This window comes from Brachionichthys hirsutus, chromosome 23 (assembly GCF_040956055.1).
Source record: "Brachionichthys hirsutus isolate HB-005 chromosome 23, CSIRO-AGI_Bhir_v1, whole genome shotgun sequence".
NCBI classification, from domain to species: domain Eukaryota; kingdom Metazoa; phylum Chordata; class Actinopteri; order Lophiiformes; family Brachionichthyidae; genus Brachionichthys; species Brachionichthys hirsutus.
Genome location: NC_090919.1, coordinates 4,830,772 through 4,849,659, shown reverse-complemented (window position 1 = coordinate 4,849,659; position 18,888 = coordinate 4,830,772). Strand labels below are relative to the sequence as shown.

Here is an 18,888-nt window from a genome sequence, read left to right as displayed (position 1 = left end):
TTGGCACAGTGCGTGTTGAGATCTGAGGCCTAGCCTTTCCTTAAACCCACACAAATGGTCAACGTTGTACGAGACGCCAAATCAATGAATGCAAAGCTAAGAGGCGTGGATGAAACCGTGATTTCAACCCGCGTGTCTTGTGTTATGGTTGCCATTTTCCATTCACTGCGTTTCTCTCTCTCTCTCTCTCTCTTCCTTCTCTAAGCGCGTCTGCCGTCTGTCACTGCGCGTCACGGCAACGTGCCCTCAGACGTAGTACTCCTTGTCTTTGTTCTTCTTGTTCTTCGTGACCGTCTTGGCAGTGCTCGGCTGCTTCTCCTTCACAAGGGCTCCGTTGCTCTGCGTGGCCGAGTTGCTAATGTAGTTGCGGCTCTGGTCGACCTGGTAGGAGCCCTCGTCGCGGTTGCGGTACTTGTACATGGCGTAGAGCAGGATTAGGATGCAGAGGGCTGCAGCCGCCACGATGCCCACCACCATCCCTGTGGTGCTGCTGGACTGCTGCACCTCCACGGCACCCGGGAGCCCTCGCTCGGGAGATGTGGGGTCTGGAGTGGGAACATGGGGAAAATTTGGGGGGTAGGTTATTCCCGGTACTCTATGGTGGCCTGGGTCTGATGAGGGGTGCGCTGGCGGCAGCAGCACCTGGTCGCGCGTGTTCATTTTCCCAGCAGGGATTTTGTTGTTGCTACTACTGCTGCCGCCAGCGGCCGGCTTTATGCGCGGCCCGAGCTGGTCGGGGTTTGCTGTCGGGGTGGGGGAGAGGTGGGAATTAGGGATGCGGGAGAAATGCCGATCTCGAGGGCTCTGGACGCCGCCCTCAGCGGCCGGGGGAGGAGGGAGGACAGTCCTGTCGGTGACCAGGGGGGAATTTTTATAATAGTCCTCGTCATCCGACTCTGTCATCTCCCCCGAGCCGTACGCCGACACTTCGGTGGTCTCCTCGCAGTCCTCCTGGTCCAAGGGGCAGGGGCGGCGGCCGTTGGGCAAGGGGAGGGACTCTTTGGTGGTTTCGAGCAGAGTGAGGAAAGGGCGGTAGGTGGTCGGGGGTGGGGGGATTACTGGGTAGTGGGTGGCGATGGACGGGGGTTCTAGGGAGTCCACAGTTATTATGGGCAACACTAATTCACCTCCTAGGACAAGAAAGAGACAACAGAGAGGAGTGTTAGAGACGACCTGAGAGACGCCACCTCCACATCAGCAGAAAAAAACCCCAGAGCAGTATTAGAACAGGACTAAAGCTTAACATGAGGTTAGTTATACAAGTTTAGTTAGTCTGTTCTATGTCTGCTGCCTATTCCTAAGCTCATATACAATATAACATGTAAGTACTGTAACCTGTTCTGGCTTAGCACCCTGCGCTGCACAGAAATGTTCTATCAGTAATACAGGCTAAACTTGGACTACAAATGACACTGAGCAGCTAGACATTTATTCTACAACACAGTCTCTCTCGCCTATGCTGGCTACGCTGACGCTCAGAAGTGTCTGCTCTGATTGCTTAAATGAGATAGCAAACCACGAGGTTCAGGTCACTTACATCAACAAATTGGCCGCATGATTTTTGCATGGAAAAAAAAATTACAAAAAGAAAGCTGTGTAAGATTGTTCTCGGATAGTGGAAATCAACCCCCCCCCCCTCCCCACCCCACTTTCTAATATTTAAAAATATCCATAATGTTAATATATTGTTGAATTATTCATTTAGTTTTTTTTTTTTCCAGAAGAAAAATCCCCCCCCCCCCCCCACTTCCCTTCCCCACTGGGCAAAGTGGCTATTATGGCCCACTTTGATAGGTTTTATGCAAACCTTCAGGAGCCACAGAAAGTCACAGCAGACTGATAGCAGCAGTTTAAAACTGCTGCTGCCTTTCCCTCCCAAAGAGCCCACATAAACACAGGACAAATATACCCCCCCCCCTGAAAAATCCACCAAAGACAAGAGAACACTTAAAGCAACAGTTCTGGTTATGCAAAAGCCCACTAATGAAATCGACTGAATGTATTACAAAAGCATTTGTTAAAATAATAATAATAATAATTAAGGAGGAATCAGTCTACCACAGAGTGGAGGCCCAGCTGGAGTTAAACACATTGGGAGTTTGTTAACAGAACATAGCAGAATATCAGCAACAGTTCGTTTATACCACGTCTGACATGTGTTTGAGTCACAGTAGAGAAAACATTTGAACACATGGCAGCGGGGATTAGATTATAGGACATCTTTAGGGGAGACAAAAGGCAAGGCAACAGTAAAACATGACCAAATAAACACCAATATCATCAGCATAAAATCATGACTCTGGCTATTGGTTCATTTGATGAGGTGACTCACTGGGGGGAGGGGCCTTGGTCTCCCAGAGCCCCGATCCTTATCAGTTATGCATCCATACATTTTAATGTCAAAGGGCGATGTCAACAAAACTATTAAAACACGTCATATTAGAACACACTCCAGAGAAACAGGAAGAACATGAGAGCTGTAAAAGAGCAGACACCTAATTGATTCGTCAACTTTTCTTTTATGCCGGAAAGCTTTGTTTCCATGGCAATGCGAGAGTTGTCTCTCTTCATTGCATTTTCTTTTCTCTGTGTTTGAGGGCTGCGTCTCACCTCGAAGGCTGAGAGAGGACAGCAGAGCGTATTACGGCACCATTCAGAGCTCAGAAGAGCTCTACCATGGAGGACTTTGGAAGTTTAGCTTGCCGTTTTTTCCCTGATGTGCTGCTTGTTATTTTCAGGACCTGACGGATAGATAGTTCCTCCAAGATCCAGCTGTGGGCGGGGCTGAACGACTACGCGGTAGAGATGCAGGTAGCGCAATTTCAAGCTCTATACCTTCCGCTCGTCGTGCAAAATTCAAAGGTGAATTCTAATAAATTACAGGGGCCTCATGAATTATGAACTACACTGACAAAGCTTATACTACATCATGCACACTTTAACTCACAGCAGAATAATAACAGCACATGAAACCTATTATTACAGCCTAACTTTACTTTCCACGTTAAACAATAACTAATGCAAGAACAGTTAGAGCGTGCTATGACTCATCACTGCAGCTGGCTGTGTACAGGTAAGTTATAATGGATCAAGAGCGAGATAATCTGTAAGGCATTAGAAGTCACTTGTCACTTTGTGAATGCAGCCGTGAAGCATTATAAATGCATTGTTACTCGACTGATCCCACACATGCCTCGTACCACTCTACTGTGCTCTGCAGCCGAAAGCCTGGAGGCAGATTATCATCGTTCCATGAAACGGGCTTCCAGACAAATGACGACTCTCAGCCCTCACGCACAGAGTGGCTATCAAGTGACCAGTAATTTCATTTCCTGCCGTGTGATCCCCCCCCCCCCCCCCCCCACCTGCCTTGCATACATTTTTGAACCAATCGTCAATTTCAATCGGCTCTCCGCTTCTCTGCGGCTGCACCCTCGTCCTCTGTATGCAGCTCTGATTGCCGAGTTAACACCGATAGGCTGCCGATTGGCTGAGAGAAACGACTCATGCTGCAAAGGACCACATGCTGATAGGAAACAGGGGGACATAGGATGCTTTATTTATTCTTTTTTTTAAAATTTTTTTTATTAACCTGTAGGAGGAGCTTCATCATTTCTGATTGACTCGCCCAAGTGCTTCAACCAAGACCAGGACTGACTGAGACCAGTACTGACAGGGAAAAGGAAAGCTTGAATCCAGTGTGGGCATTGCTTTTTAATATTGTAACACCATCATTTATTCATTAAGGCGAGAGAGACTTCAAAATATTCAGCCTGACTAATTTAGTTTGACTCCCGTTGGTGACTTTTCTTCTTCGTGTTTACCTGCATAAGATAACGATGTTTGAGAGTTTGTTTTTTATAATTCAGCTCTGATTAGGCTGCAGATGCAAAAATCCAACAGCATGTGCGACTAGTATCATTTATCTTCCCATATTTGCATTTTTTTGGGACAATTATGGACAGATAGACTGTGTGACAGGAAAAAACAAGCTTGTTTCTTCATACACGGGACTGCATATACTGTTCACAACTGCTGCATCGTTCAGCCGCAAAAGTGATTTACGTCGACACGAAGGGGTGACGCTCTGCCCACATGGTGTCTCGGTGAATCACGTATCGGCAGCAGTCAACGTCACCCCCCTGCAGTCCATCGGCACCTGGATCAGCGCCACGGAGCTGACTGGGTTCCTGCCTCACTGTGGCGTAAAGCTGCAGCCACGCACAGAGAATATCAAACTGCACCTTCATGCTTTAGCGTTTGCTCCAGCTCCAAGTACAGATGCTGCTTTATTTCTGCGCTGCAGTTTATCTGCTTCACATCTCTTTCCCACTGCATGCTCGGCCATTTGTGTATCTGTCAAATTCTACTGGTTCTTAATTAAGATACAACTGATGAAAAATGAAAAACAATCCTACAAACATTTCCTGCAGAAATCAGACAGACCAACCCCCCCCCCCCCCGCCCCCCAATCACCACCACCAAGTCATTATAAATCTACTGGTTTCAACTACATGGATATTTTTCAGGAGATAATCTGCATTCTTTATCATTATTATTCCGTATATCTCTGTTCCACGATCAAATAGGAAGTCAATTGTAAGATGTGTCGAGACATATAAACTAAGTTAATTAAAGATTTATTCATGCTAACTCTGATATTAATAGGGTATAATATAAAATTTTCAGTGCTCTATATTGAATGCATTATTTATATGATATTCTTATTTTATTTTCGCTCATTTGGAATATCTACATTGTTCTTTTTAATTCCTACGTCGGTTTTATTTGTGACTCTTGTCTTTTAATATTTTTACATTATGTAATTTTCTCAACTGTGACACAAATATTCAAAAATCCATTTCATTTTCAGTCTCCATAGGAATGGGAATTACTGCGTAAATGTGAGCAAACTTGCTACTTCAATATCTCTCCACATTTTTTGATGGGAAAATGTTTGGATAAGAAGAATCTAATCAAGCAATGGTCGTTGAAGCGGTCCTTTCTAACCTGAGATCATCCAGAGAATATGCTGGTTCAGCTTCAAATAAGGGGGATCAATGAGGTACTACACTGACTAATATCTAACTAATCTGACTAATACCATCCAGCCCCGGCAGCATCCTGGGGCTGGATGGTAGCTGTGTGATGGAGGAGGGGGGGGGTAGAGACTTTTAATGGATGTGTGTTTGATGAGTCTTCATGCAAATGTCTTCTTCTACGTTTGCAGCAAAGGTTCATCTCCATCCCTCCGTATATCCGCATCATCTCTGTAATCCAGGTCTCCTCTGTCGAGGTGCCCTCTCTCTCTCTCTCTCTCTCTCTTCTGACAGAGGCTCATTACCAACACTGGAGGAACCAGACCAAGCCTCTAATTGGGTGATGTAATTAAGACTCCCTAACAAAGTCAAAGTTTAATTAGCCTGTTGGGAAAGGGAGGAATTTCACCCTGCTCACTCATTCTCAGTGCATCCTCCTCATCCTCCTCCTCCTCCTCCTCTCCCCTTTTCTATCCTCCGCTTTGAGCGCAGAGGAACGTGCCACTAATCTCAATGAGGGTCAGCCAGCTCTTTCACGCTCATCTTTTTACTCAGGCCTTTCTTCTCTCCTTTCTCTTCCTGAGCCTCTTTCGCTCCGCATTCATTCCCAGCACGTCGGTGAGAGTATGACCCAGCTGCCCTGCCCGGCGGGCTTCATGTCAGACGGTCTTCATTTAGCCTTTCTATATGGAACGTTGTCGTTAAAAAAACAACAACAGCAACCCGAATTGCAATGCCTTTAAATTTGTGTTCCTGCTACCACTGCAGGTAAACGCATCTGTAAAGCAGATCCACTGGTGGTATATGCTGCAAGGGGTTCCTATTGATCGGCATGAATTCACAACAGTCATATCGTGCTCGGCTTAATAGAAAAATCCACAGCTGTACTCTTTGCGCCTCCCTGAAGCCGATTCAACAGCACTCCCTCAAATGTGATTGAAAACCCTGCGAATTGGTCCTCACACGACGACTGTGAAGCGGTGACGGAGAGCGGACAATGTCGAGTCTTCTCTCCTTGTCAACAGTTTTCACGGAAGTTCATCCGACCCTGCTGGCTCACCTCCCTTGGAACCGTTGCAGCATCTGGAAGGGGCGATACGGAAGCGCTGGGCACGCGCGCAAGGACGTTTGTTATGTCTCTGGGAGAGACAAACTTTACACCCACGGAGCGAGAGAGACGATCGGCTGTCTCAGAAATTGAGCATATATCTTTCTCTGTGCGCAGGTTCGTGTGGGCATGAGAGAGACACAGAGAGAGAGAGAGAGAGAGAGAGAGAGAGAGAGAGAGAGAGAGAGAGAGATAGCTACCCCCATGGGAGATTAAGCCTGGACCTCCACTGAAAAACTCTCATTTTACCTTCCCATAAGAAGGGAATTGAGTCTATTTCGATCCGAACCACCTACACAGAAAACCGCAGGAGAATGCTACCCTTCAGTTTCCAAACAGGTTCAGATCCATTTCTCCTCACACACAGAAGCACTGCTATAATCTGCTGTCATCTACAATCCGGACCCCCCCACCCCCCCTCCTAATAAATCCGTTTAAGTATTTCACAGACAGAAGTGTGTTTTTCTTTCCCGGGAGATTAAACATGTGATGCAGATTAGATACAGATTAACCATTAATACTGTGATATGTATATAATATTAAGGAAGTTAAGTGATCGAATGATTATGTTTGTTCACGATTCGCTGCAGCATCACACAAATACTATACTTGATGGATTTTAAAAAATATGGTTTGAGTAAAGGAACTTTTTAATTAAATATTTTGGAAGAATTTTGGATAAGATCCAGACAGAAGTGTTGGATCCTGTTGGGAGAACCTTGAGTGGACCCATTTAGCTCAAAAACAGATTTGTATGAAACTTGTACCAGAGACAGGCAGCGGTTTGAGAACAGGTGGTTCAATTCTGGGAAGAATCCACCAAGTGGAAGCGAAGACGCTTCAAGTGCTCGAATGTTTGCATTCGATTGGCGGTGCTATAAGTTCCAGCTATGTCTCTCCTTTTTGGCTTTTGGGGTCCTACTCAGAAATATACTGCTTTTTAATCCAAAGCAGTTGATTCTCACTGCTTCACGTGTGGTTCGTGCCAGTTTTCGAGGACAGACGGTGTAACAGAGTTTGTAAACCACAGAGTAAAGGGGCGTAAAACACACGGCCTTTGACCGTCACCTCCTGTTCACGGTGTCGGAACACGATTTAACCCGCTGTTCACGCTAACAGGGCCTCAGCCACCAGGTACACTGGCCTGCAGCTGTGCGCTGCGCCGATCAAGCTGCTCGTCCTGGCCTTGTTAAAATCGACGCAGGAGATTGGTGCGGCAGCTGGGTAAACGCCAGATACTACCACTTGGATGAGCAACCGACATGCCGCTGCTAAGGAAAGTCAGCAAAACCGGTACACATCTGGCCAACCACAGCTGCATACAGAGGACTTTGCAGTCACAGAGTTCGTATTAAAGTGGACGAAGGGCCTGTTCATCGAGATAATCTCCGTCTCGGCGAGTTTACAAACGGTCCTATTCTGCACTTGACCTTCCGATAGATTTATAAGGACAGAACTCCCAGAGTCGACTCACCATTTCCAGGTTCACACTCCTCCAAATCTTCGTCATCACTAGGACACTCTGCTGATGCTACCAAGAGGTCATCTGCGTTCTGGAAGACAGCGAGAGAGAGAGAAAGAGGAAATAGAGAGAGTCAGAACAGATTTAATGGGTGTGAACAAAAAGAACATGGCAACGTGAGAGAATAGGTTGCCATGCAGTCCGACATACTGAGATAAAATGTAGTTTTTTGAGTCATCAATTCACCTAAGCTGGATGTTTTTGGAGGTGGGAGGAAGCCGGAGAACCCGGAGACAACCCACGCAGACACGGGGAGAACATGCAAAGTCTGCAGAGAAAGGAATCGAACCCACAACCTTCTTACTGTGAGGCAACGGCTCCGCCCACGGTGTCTGGTCAGAATTCCTCCCTGGATACTTTTCTAAGGAACACCAAGAGGCAGACTCAGGACTCGCTGGAGAGATTATATCTCTTTTCAGCCTCTAGAAGTCTGCTACCCCCCCTTTAAACATGGGGGGGGGGGGGGGGGGTAAGCCTGTATGTAATTGACTGAACAGAAGTTTTGGCATCAGGACCAAGAATCCGCCACTGGAGGAGTAGCTTCAAAGTCGAGTTTGAAGAGGTCAGAACTCTTCATCAGTGACCCTATTGGATCCACGCAGAGACAACTTGGAACCATCCAGCCAAGTCAAAGACAGACACCTGGGAGTCCCCCCCGCCCCCTTAAGACAGCAGCAGTAAGGAAGGACGCAGCTTGTGATTTCAGTTTTATCAGATTTGGGTCACAGCGGGACAAGTGATGACTCCAGCTGTTTTATGGAAACCCACAGTACCAAGAGGTGAAGGGAGGTAAAAAAAAAAAAAAGAGAAAGATCAGACCCCCACCACACACATCAAAAGTGGGATCTTTTTATACTAAGCATCAAAATGCATTATGATCAGCACGACGGCTGCTCGCCTGCTTTGCCCCACGTGGTCCAGACTTCTGCCTGCTCTGTATCTCGGCAGGCGCTTGGGATATCCTTCAGAGCTCCAGAGTTTGCCCTGCGCTATTGCTCTGTTTGCTTCATCGCAGCGGTACAACGAGTATAAATATTCCTGATTACTCCTGACTGTAACTACCGGAACCAATACAGGGTCTAGAATGTTACTTGCAAATGCTAACTGATTATGAAGTAGCCGCAATTTAGTATACCGGTAAATGGAATCCACGAGCAGAGTCCACAGATCCCCCCAAATTAAAGGCAGTTGTTTTACATTCAGTATGTATTTGGCTGCAGATCAGTGACTGGATGCATGCAATTATCCTTCCTGTGAAGGCAATGCGAGCTGCTACATGCTTGCATTTAAACCCAGTCGGTTTATAAGGTAATGAAATAACTGAGTTCTTAGAGGTGATGGTGTCATCATCACTAACGGTGTCTTCCAAGGAGGGACAGTTTCCATCCCAGTTTGTCTGTCTGGTTAATTGTTTGTTATCCATTAGCAGAATGTCCATTTCAAACATTTTTTTCTTATTTAACAAAATAATTCCCACCATGTCTTTGTGTTTCTTGTATTGTTACTTCTTTCTTTACTATTATTATTATTAATAATAAGATGAAAGAAATGAAACACAATCATAATCCTGGTTATATGCTGTCTTAATATTTGATTGAGTTGAGATATTTTATTAATTGGGCTATAACCAACAATTAAAGATGGGGTGCAACATATTCCAAGGCTTTTTAAGTAATACATCGATTTTGTGTTTTTCTTAATCCTGTTAATATGATTGTATGAAATAAACAACCTGAGCCAATCGTTGCATGGATACGAACAGCAGACAGATGCAGCCTAAAAATAAATAAATGATGCATTTCTTGTTGTAACATGACAAACATCTGGCTCAAGCAGCTCTACAGCAGATCATTTGAAAATGATGTTGTCAGAATGGAAAGTACAATCAGAGCTAATACCTTCTAATAAATGTATTCACTCATTTATTGAATGTAAACACTACTTTCTCCTTTCGTATAGGGCGAGCAAATGATCTCACCATCAACACTCCCTTGCAAATAACTATAAATTCTCAGAAAAATAAATATTCAGTCTCACTGGGACCATCTGTGTGAATGATCAGGCGGTCTCAGCCAACTACACGCCTGAATGCAGCGCTAATGTTTTAGTGCGCACAATTGCCTCATTGATCATAAAAATATGTGGATGAGTGACTCATTGGTAATTGTTCATTTTCAGATACACGCTCACTGAAGCTATTTTGGGCTATCACAACAATGCGTGTTCATTTAGGTACATAATAGTAATAATAATACAGACTAATCTGCTAAAAATGTGCATACATGGACTGATTTTTGTTTTACCACTCTAAAAGGTGAAAGTGAGATTTTCTGGGCCACAAGATCGTCAACAGTCAGCATTTGCTGCACAAGTTACTCCTGGTCGAGAGTTCCTTGTAAACTAATTCATCTATACTATATTTCTACATCTGGATGTGCGACTTCTTGAAATCAAGTTCTACTGAGCTCATGTTCAGAGAGAAGCACTAAAAAGCGACTAACATTATCAACATAGAACCTTCCATCTCTTGTAGAGACGGCCTGGATCACACATTGAGGTTCTTCACAGTCGAATTGTATTGAAATATTTAGTGTAAGAAACAAAATCCTATTTTTTTTTTTATTATTAGGTCTTTTTTTTTTTACGAGGATCCAAATAATCCATGCTCCACTATATATGCAAAATGATGGCAACGGTAACCCTTGGCACATGAAGGGAATCAACAGAGCATAACGTTTAACACTTCACACCTCTCATAACCAGATATCTGTAGCACCCAACATTGTTGAGCCTTTGTTGATCTGTATGGATGCAGTGCAATTCCAGCATCTGTCTCTGGTTTAGCGGCTGCGTCTTCTTAAAGGAAATCTAAATTCCAGTGTTGATTGGCCTGACAGGGCCAGCCACACAGGTGCCGTCTGATTCCTTCTTAGAAGGCTGTTTCAACATCTCAATAGTAGTGAGCGTGGAAAAAAAAAAAAAAAAAAAGCTCACACACAGCATTGTGCTGAGGATGTAGCTGTTTGACCTTGGAGTTGAGATACGATTCTCTTTGAAATTCAACTCTACCCGTCAGAGGCGGACCATCTGTTACACGGCCGCGCTGCTTAATCTTTCAAGCACCGTTTTTCAGCACTTTAGAAAGCCAATTAAAAGTGTTTGGCGACGTTCCGCCGTGAAGCATGGCACCGAAAACATCTCCACGGCTCAATGATTCAAACGGCAGCCTCAGCCGAGCTGCTGCATTATGGGTTCGTCACTGCTCACCTGTGTGACACTGTCCCTCATTGTGGGCGAGCGCTGCTTGCGGGTGGTGGTTGTGGCCATCGTGGTGGTCGTCTCCATGATTGTGGTGGACATATCGGCCAGAGGGGTGGTGGCGGTGGTGTCAGTAGTGAGCACCGAGGGCACGTCACCCACCAGCCGCAGGTTGCCCTGGCTCTGGACGTTAGGGTCGCCCTCAGCTGCCAGTTTGAGCACCTGCAGGCCGTTGTAGTACATGCCCGAGATCTGGCCCTGGAAGTGGCGACCCTTCTCGCCACCGCCTCCAACTTTGATGAACGCCTGGCTGTTGAAGATGGTCAGCTGGCGACCTGATACGCGAGAGATAAGGAAAGTGACGAAATGACGAGAGCGGAGGTAAGAGGAGAGAAGAGAAACCAAGGAAAGATGGAGAGGAGAAGAGGGATAGGGCAAAGGATACAAATCAGCCAAGGTCTCTTGGTGAGCTTGCTTATAAAACAGTAATACACAGGCACATTGTGGAACAGGAGATGGAGGGGTTGCTGCAATCACAAGGGATTTCCCGGGAAACACTTTTCGGTGATTGGGCCCTGATGTGCTGCATTTTCAGCCATTATGGGGTTGGGCATTCGCCCTTTTCCTAGAAAGACAGCTTGAACATAGCAGTCAAATAGATTGCCGGGTTGACCCTGACTGAAGGTGCTCAACGAAATGCATCTCATTCACCCTGAGAGGGAATCTATTGGAACAATACTGGGTCTGTGTCATTGACCTCCAATGCACCCGAGCTGCACAATGATGAGTTACCTCTACAGAGGGGAACAGTTTCAACCGTCTCTGCCATCCAAAAGATGGAAAACCAGATCCTCATCGGATGGAAATGTTTAATTCAGTCGGGGTCATCCCTCTCTGTCGTAATTACTATTCATCTAGACCAGGGGTGGGCAAACCTTTTGACTCGCGGGCCACAATGGGTTCTAATACCTGACAGGGGGGCCGGTGCCAGGAACAGATGGATGGAGTGTTTTGTGTGGACTCATACTACATTAACGTGTGTATCTGCAACATGTGAACTCTCTAGAGACGTCTCGCTACGGACGCCTGAAATGACACAAACTCCCGGGCTTGTTGGGGGTGCGTGTTCTGTATACACCCCACACAGGTGCGAAAGGCCACGGCCGCCCCTCAAGCGCACGCGATTGCACATTAGCAATTCATGCACGTGCCATTTGCAGTGGCTGCCTTTGTGTGCGTAATTGTATTAAATGATGATGCATGAATCCTCTGAATATTGCTATTGTGTTCTCAGTGCAATATATCGAGACAGCCCTCCATGTCCCATCACAGAGACACTGAGGACCCGCCCACACTTCTATTTGTTTGTCAATTGAGTACGAGCGGGCTCTTCATCACTGTAATTATGATTTGTCTTAATGGGCTCACTCACCCTGACACATGCGTAACGCCCATGTGGGCGGGATGAAACCATTCGTACTGTGTGTGTGTGTGTGTGTGTGTGTGTGTGTGCTTGTTATTTTTCTCTTCTACCGAGTTGAGGCCCATTGCATGTCAACCCATTATCGGATCGTTAGCACCACCAGGCGTCACGAGGGACCCGAATAGCACCTTCATAATTATCTGACATATGCACTGTTGACATCAGCGCCGACTCTCACTGCATGTGTGTTGTAGGAGTGATGGGAGGGGACAGACTGCTAAATTGGAATCAAATGGACATCAGACAGCAAAACAGATGAATGGTGTTTTTGTGCACACACACACACACACACACACACACAGGAAGCTTTGGATGAGATCACACTTGATAAAGCGCGTTAACAGTCTGGGCTGACCTCACTGCGCCACTGTAACTATATTCCAGTGTCCTTGACTGGAGGGGACACACACACACACACACACACACACACACACACACACACCACAGCCCACGGGGTCTCCTGTTTCAAGCAGCCCAATCGGCCTCCACTCTCCAGTTAAGGGTTATAAAGAGTTTGAGGGGGACACATTCTGCCTGTGTGTGAACAGAAAGTTCTAGAAATGAGATGATCGGGACCGACAGGACAGTTTACTCCGGATGAGCCGAGCGCACATTTGTCACAGTGGTAGAATGAAGCCGTATTGACACACGGACTCTGATTCTGATTATGAAGGGTTAGTTATACACGTGACAGTGATGGGTTGCGTGTGCTCAACATTGCAGCCGTAGCATGCGGTGACGCGATGTCTAAAGAGGCGTGTGAAGACGAGCACAGGAGAGCGCAGTGACAGCTGATTATTAATTCAGCCCCCCCCCAAGAGGTTGGAGGAAACGGAGGAAGGTGCCCTCCAGATGAGACGAGGGGAAATCAGTGTTTGTTTCTGGAGCTGTCTGGCTGGGATGAGACCCTAACAAGGACTGATGAAGTTATCGTTTCACTGTCTGCTGGGTCAAATCAAAAGTGACGGGCGGTTTTAGAGCCAATTTTATTTGTGGACATGGGCAGTGTATGTGTGTGTGTGTGTCGGTCTGTTATAACTTTTGTTATAAACAATGAGGCGACCTTTATGTAAGTGAGATTTGACCTTTTTAAATGGTGTTTATTTCCATACATTTATTTACAGAAGTGTGTCTGTGTCTGTGTGTGTGTGTGTGAGAGAGAGTGTGTGTGTAGAAGTGTTTTCACACAGGGTTTGCATATTGATGAGGGTCCGTTGTACCAGTGTGATTGGGATTAGGTGGTGGCTGTCTGGCCTCTCTTCACTGAGCTGTTAAAATGCTAATTAACGAGCGGTTCTTTGGATGGGAGGGGCTTGGGCAGGAGGAGGTTTGGATTGTAGTGGCGGGGGGGGGGGGGGGGGGGGGGGGCTTGTCCAGCTGCTCAACACACCACATATTCATAGTTATCGCAGACAGCACGTAATGCCTTCATCAACTCTCCGTAGTGCGTCTTCATCGACTCTCCGTAGTGCGTGTGCGTGAGTAGCCGTTAGCCTCTATGAGACCCCGCGACGTGCTGGCGATGCATCCGGGGTGTACCGCGCCTCTCGCCCAGAGCAAGCCGAGTTAGGCTCCAGCAAACTTCCGTGACCGACAGAGCCACACGAATATGTGAAAAGGCCATTCGAAGAGGAGCGAGAAGTCAAGCATCTATTACATGTGCAGTCACATGAATCCCAAGGCCAGGTTTCCACTGCAGGCTGCTGAAGAGAGCGTTCCTCCGTTAGATGCGCTGCAGCGTGGTGAATCCCTGCTCCTTTGCTACAGCACAGATATATGCAGTTTCCAGGCCATTAGCCGTGCACTACTTAAAGAGGGCATCTCGGAAAAGCAGGGAGGCGTCTTCACAAAGGAGTTATCATCTGCAGTCCACCTGCCGTCGGTTGGATCGCTTGTGTTTAGCGAGGAGTGAGCGCCGCACTGATTGGAATCGCTGCTGTAATGACCCTGCATGCCACCGCGTCCCGTGTAGCTGGAACGAGCATTTCTTTTTATTCTATTTAGGGATGCATAGTGGAATCCACGACTGCATTACCGCCGCCTTTTCTTTTGGCAGGTAATCAATATGAAAGGAATCGCCTCCTACTTGCACAACTTAAACTGGCCTTGTCGTTTCCTCTGGAGACTTCCTGCAGCCGTGCTCCAGAAGAGGAGCTTTACTGTAATTGGTACTGGCTGCGACACAATAATAAAGTTTCAAGTAAATCCTCACTATTCCTCAAACTGCTCTGCAACATGTAATCTAGCTTTTAAGGCAGCGTCCGTTTGGGCAGTTCCTGAGCGTTGCATTTAATTCCAGAGAGACAGGGATGATAAAGAGCAAAGAGGTCGGACAGGGACAGAGAGAACCGGGACATGAGAGATAACAGGAGCAAGGGAGGGCGACAAAATGGGACATAGAGTAAACGAGCGTGCACGAGGATAGGATGAGAACGAGATGGAGCAAGGGCATAGAGAGGGAGGGACAGAGGATGGCAGGCTTGGGGGGGGGGGGGGGGGGGGGGGGATAACTACAATCTGTTCTGGTTAATTTTGGCCATTGAAGAGAGGCAGATTTCAATGTCGTCGGGGGGGGGGCATGTCAATGGCATACAATGAGTTAAAAGCACCACTTCAACTGTGCCTGAGGAATAACTGACTAATAGATCTTATCAGCCGGGTGCAGACTCTATCGCTCCCATGTGATCACTCACATATAGAGAGGAGGATTCTATTCAGACAACTCGAAGTAAATTGCCACGGAATCCGTTGCAGCAAGAGCCCGTTTGCAATTGCAGCTCCGCTTCACTGCACCGCCCTCCTCAACTTGTTCTTTTTTCTTTTTCTAAATAGAGAAATGGCTTGTCTCAGATGAGCTGTGGTCGGTAATTACAAGCTAAGCCGAGCCGAGCCGGGGAGTGGGTTGGGTCTTGGGCCACGCTCGGCTTGCTAATGCACGGACCGTTTGTCGGAGGCTGTGAAATAATGGCTGGATTTCTGTTAACAACAACCCCCAGAATGCACGCGGTGGGGAGAGAAAGGGGACAGCCGGTTGATGCCGTCCTCTCGCCGGGCTCAACCCCCGCCATGGTTGTTAGCAGCTGACATGGAGTAGGTGACTGTCACAGAGAGGTGGAGAGGGTCTGTGTAGGGGGGGGGGGGGGGGTGGAGATGAGAGGAAGATCCAAGTGTAGCGGAGAGGATGCGAAAGGGCTGCAGCTGGAGGCAGAAACTATTTGCAAAAACACCATCATTATGACAACCCTCTCAACCTCCTTCCATTCCTGTGATCACACCAGAGGGAGGGGCGCCGTATGGCTGCAGGAGATTCTATCTGCAGAGTTGCAGGGTGGGAGGGATTGCTCAGACTTCAGCTGTATCAATAATTTGCGATGCGTGGAACAGAAAATTGGACAGTTTGATGGGCCTGCAGAATATCTAGCATGCGTAGCATGTAACAAACTGGGACTCCCCCCACAGAGTTCCACTTGCTCGTCTCAAAAAGAAAATAATGAGGAGGGAGAGAGTCGAAGAAGACTGGCGCTCAATAGGGGTGGGATGCTGACAAAGTCGATTATGAAGTGCTCCCAAGTCGTCTTCTTGGCACACGGCTCCTCTTTGGTAATGAGGCGCTTCCGGCTTTTACGCTGCTCACAAGTTGGGCTGGTTTGGGGAACGAAACGTGTCAGAGTGCTCTCGAGACTGAATCCAATGCGGCTGTATCTGTGATTCGGTATCTGTAAGTAGATCCTGAATATACTGCGAAGAGAGACCGAGTTAGCTCGGGCCAGTCTAGGTTTTTACTCTCCCGTCTGTTTTTTTTAGGCCATTTCATGGAGGGGAACTGTGAAATAAAGAAGTGCATTTCTTTCAAGCTACAGGGCATGTTAAGGGAGATGCACTTTCCCCCCCATTTCCCTCCAATCCGACCATAACTGTAGAGAGATCAAATGAAAAAGAAACTGGACTGTAACTCAGCGGGACACGGAGCTCATCAGAGGTTTGCTGTGAGCCGGGCCGAGTCGCTCTCTGCTGACTGTAGCCTGATGTGAGAGAATCTCTGAGACGAAGCTTGGATCATGACGAGCAGGTCGGGACTGATGCCTGGCCGAGAGATGTTGATCTGGTCTGTGGCCCGAACCACAAGGAAGGACTTGATTGCTTGGGAGGGGGGGGGGGGGAGGGGGTTATACTGCACCGCTCATGTTGTTCGAATTCTGATTCTCTCGGTGCTTCATTCATTCATTTGCTCGTCTGATAAAAGAGAACAACTAAGAGGAACCTATTACTTATTTTGTAATCATCACTTTCGTTGTCCACGCCTTTGGGGGAAGATAGCGAGCAGGAAAGCTGCGGATCGGACGGCAGATTAGAATAAGTTTTGTTTTGTTTTGGATGAAGCTGTTGAAAACTTTTTGGACACCGATTTTTACCCTCCATTGGTTCCCTGTAGCGGTTGCCATTTTGGATTTAGTCAGGAAGCATGGAGCTGGAGAGAGACGCTCACTCCGATCTGCCTCACACAGCGGCGGCAGCAGAGTGGGGATAAGGGCTCCGGAACGGGAGGCGGTGCAGTGCCTTAGCACAGCCCTCCTCAAGGATGCTGTCGGCGCCACTGAATTCCATTACATCCAAGTGTGACTAAAATACCGATTTGTGGGTGCCCCAAGTTGGTTTCTGTCCACGCATGAGCATAATAGTGCACGACGCAGTAATGCCACTGTTGCTCCGTGCTGGCTGAGTTTTCCAGGACTGATGAAACATTTAAGGATGCTGGAGAGGAGGCCCAGGGGGCTGATTATTTTGAGGATTCTGGTTAATGACCTAGTGAGGCAATAATCCCCAAAAACCAAAATCACCACAGATTGGAGACCCCATATTGGCAACACAGCCTGGACCATTGCTGGACATTTAGGAGAGGATGAATGATCCAGCCTGTTTGCCACACCAACAGTCTGTAACAATGTTCACACACACACACCCTTCAGCCTTGCACAGAAAATGACATCCAGAACAATGCAGTCATAGTTTCCGTTTGCTTCGTGGTGAAAACAATAAATGTTAAAGGGACCTTCATTTATGTCACACATTGTGTCTAAATGATCCAGAGCAGATGGATTAGTTCTGACATTGGTGTTCAGTTATTTTCTTTGGTTTAACCCTCTGAGTTCTGCAGAACATTTGCTTCTTTTAGTCAGAGTTAGAACTTTGTTAGCTTTTTTTTTTTTTTATAGTCCCAAGCGATCGACGCAACCTGTCCAAGTTCTTCCAAATATGGACATCCACGTCCAATTGCGTTAAACATAATTTATAACAAGGTTATAACTGAGGGCTCTCCGAAATTGTCACCAGCAGGGCAAAGCTGGGAAATGTCTGGCATCGCCTCCGTTTGCGAACGCGGAGAACGACGTGGAGTCGCAGGAGGAGCCCTCAGCAGTTAGTGTGGTTGGAGTTTGGTTTGCTGTTAGGTGGTTAGATTCTGCTTAGATTCCGCTTTCTTATCAAAGCAACATACAGCTTTAACCCTTTGAGCTCAGACATGTCCACTACTACCCATCATTATCTAAATTAATAGTTCATAAATGCAAGATATAATCTAGAAATGCATTAATTACACGTTGGCAAACTCTAATCTGATGAACAGATAGTGGTGACCTTGGAAATCGTTATGAAAAATCCACCCTGATTCAAAGTAAAGAGGATTACATTTTTACATTTTTTATTGATTTTGTTTTTCCACTCAACAATCTCCCAGGCCTTTTTAATTCTGTATTTAAACTCACCTCGGTAGAAGTGAAAAAAGCAAATATCACTGCAGGAGAACAGACACTTTATATAAGAACGTTAAGCAAATGGAAGGATTGTTTTGTTTCCATGACAATCATGCAGGCACTTTGCTTATCTTGTTTGTTTGTTGCATCCATACTTCATTTTACGCTCCAAAGCTAATTTTATCTTCCTCATCCCTGCATGCGTGCTACTGTTTCCAAGAAGCCCCTACAGGTCCGATGCATGAAACTCTGAATTTCCGATAATCTTCATTCATTTAATAAGCGAATGCCGAAAGAAACCCTCACTCTATTCCGCTTTGGATTTTTTTACTTATCTAGAATTCATGCAATGCAAATACTGCAGGGCTTTAACCTCGAATGCTTTTTAAACTCCGTATACGTCTCCTTGTGGTTAATTTTATTCCTCTCTCGTTTGTAAGAATCAACCACCTTCAGCAGCACAAACAAACATCTCGGACACAACGAGGCTGGGACGTTCGGCACTCAAAGGGTTAAAGTATCATCGCCTTGATGGAACCACGTTCGACAATCGTGGTTGTGCAAATGTGCACGATGTGGGGCTGAAAAGAGCGCACCACAAGCTGCACTGAATGTCGACCGATTACTGAACACTTCAACAGTCCCTTTAACTTTTAGTGACTTTCATGGGGTCGGATTTGTCTTCGTCTTAAGAAGATCCAACAAGCCAGTGAATGTTTTGGCTTTCA

The 18,888-nt window shown here is 46.6% G+C and overlaps 1 protein-coding gene across 1 annotated transcript in view; it reads right to left on the bottom strand.

Annotated features, from left to right (window-relative positions):
* Nucleotides 1–246: 246 nt before the first annotated feature.
* LOC137911757 (neurexin-2-beta-like) overlaps nt 247–18,888 on the bottom strand; it is a 141,434-nt gene continuing 122,792 nt past the window's right edge. The window contains exons 5-7 of the mRNA XM_068756137.1: nt 10,937–11,262; nt 7,622–7,700; nt 247–1,130 (exon numbers count right to left, since the gene is read on the bottom strand). Coding sequence (XP_068612238.1) covers nt 247–1,130; nt 7,622–7,700; nt 10,937–11,262 — 1,289 coding nt within the window. The remainder of the gene's footprint in view (nt 1,131–7,621; nt 7,701–10,936; nt 11,263–18,888) is intronic.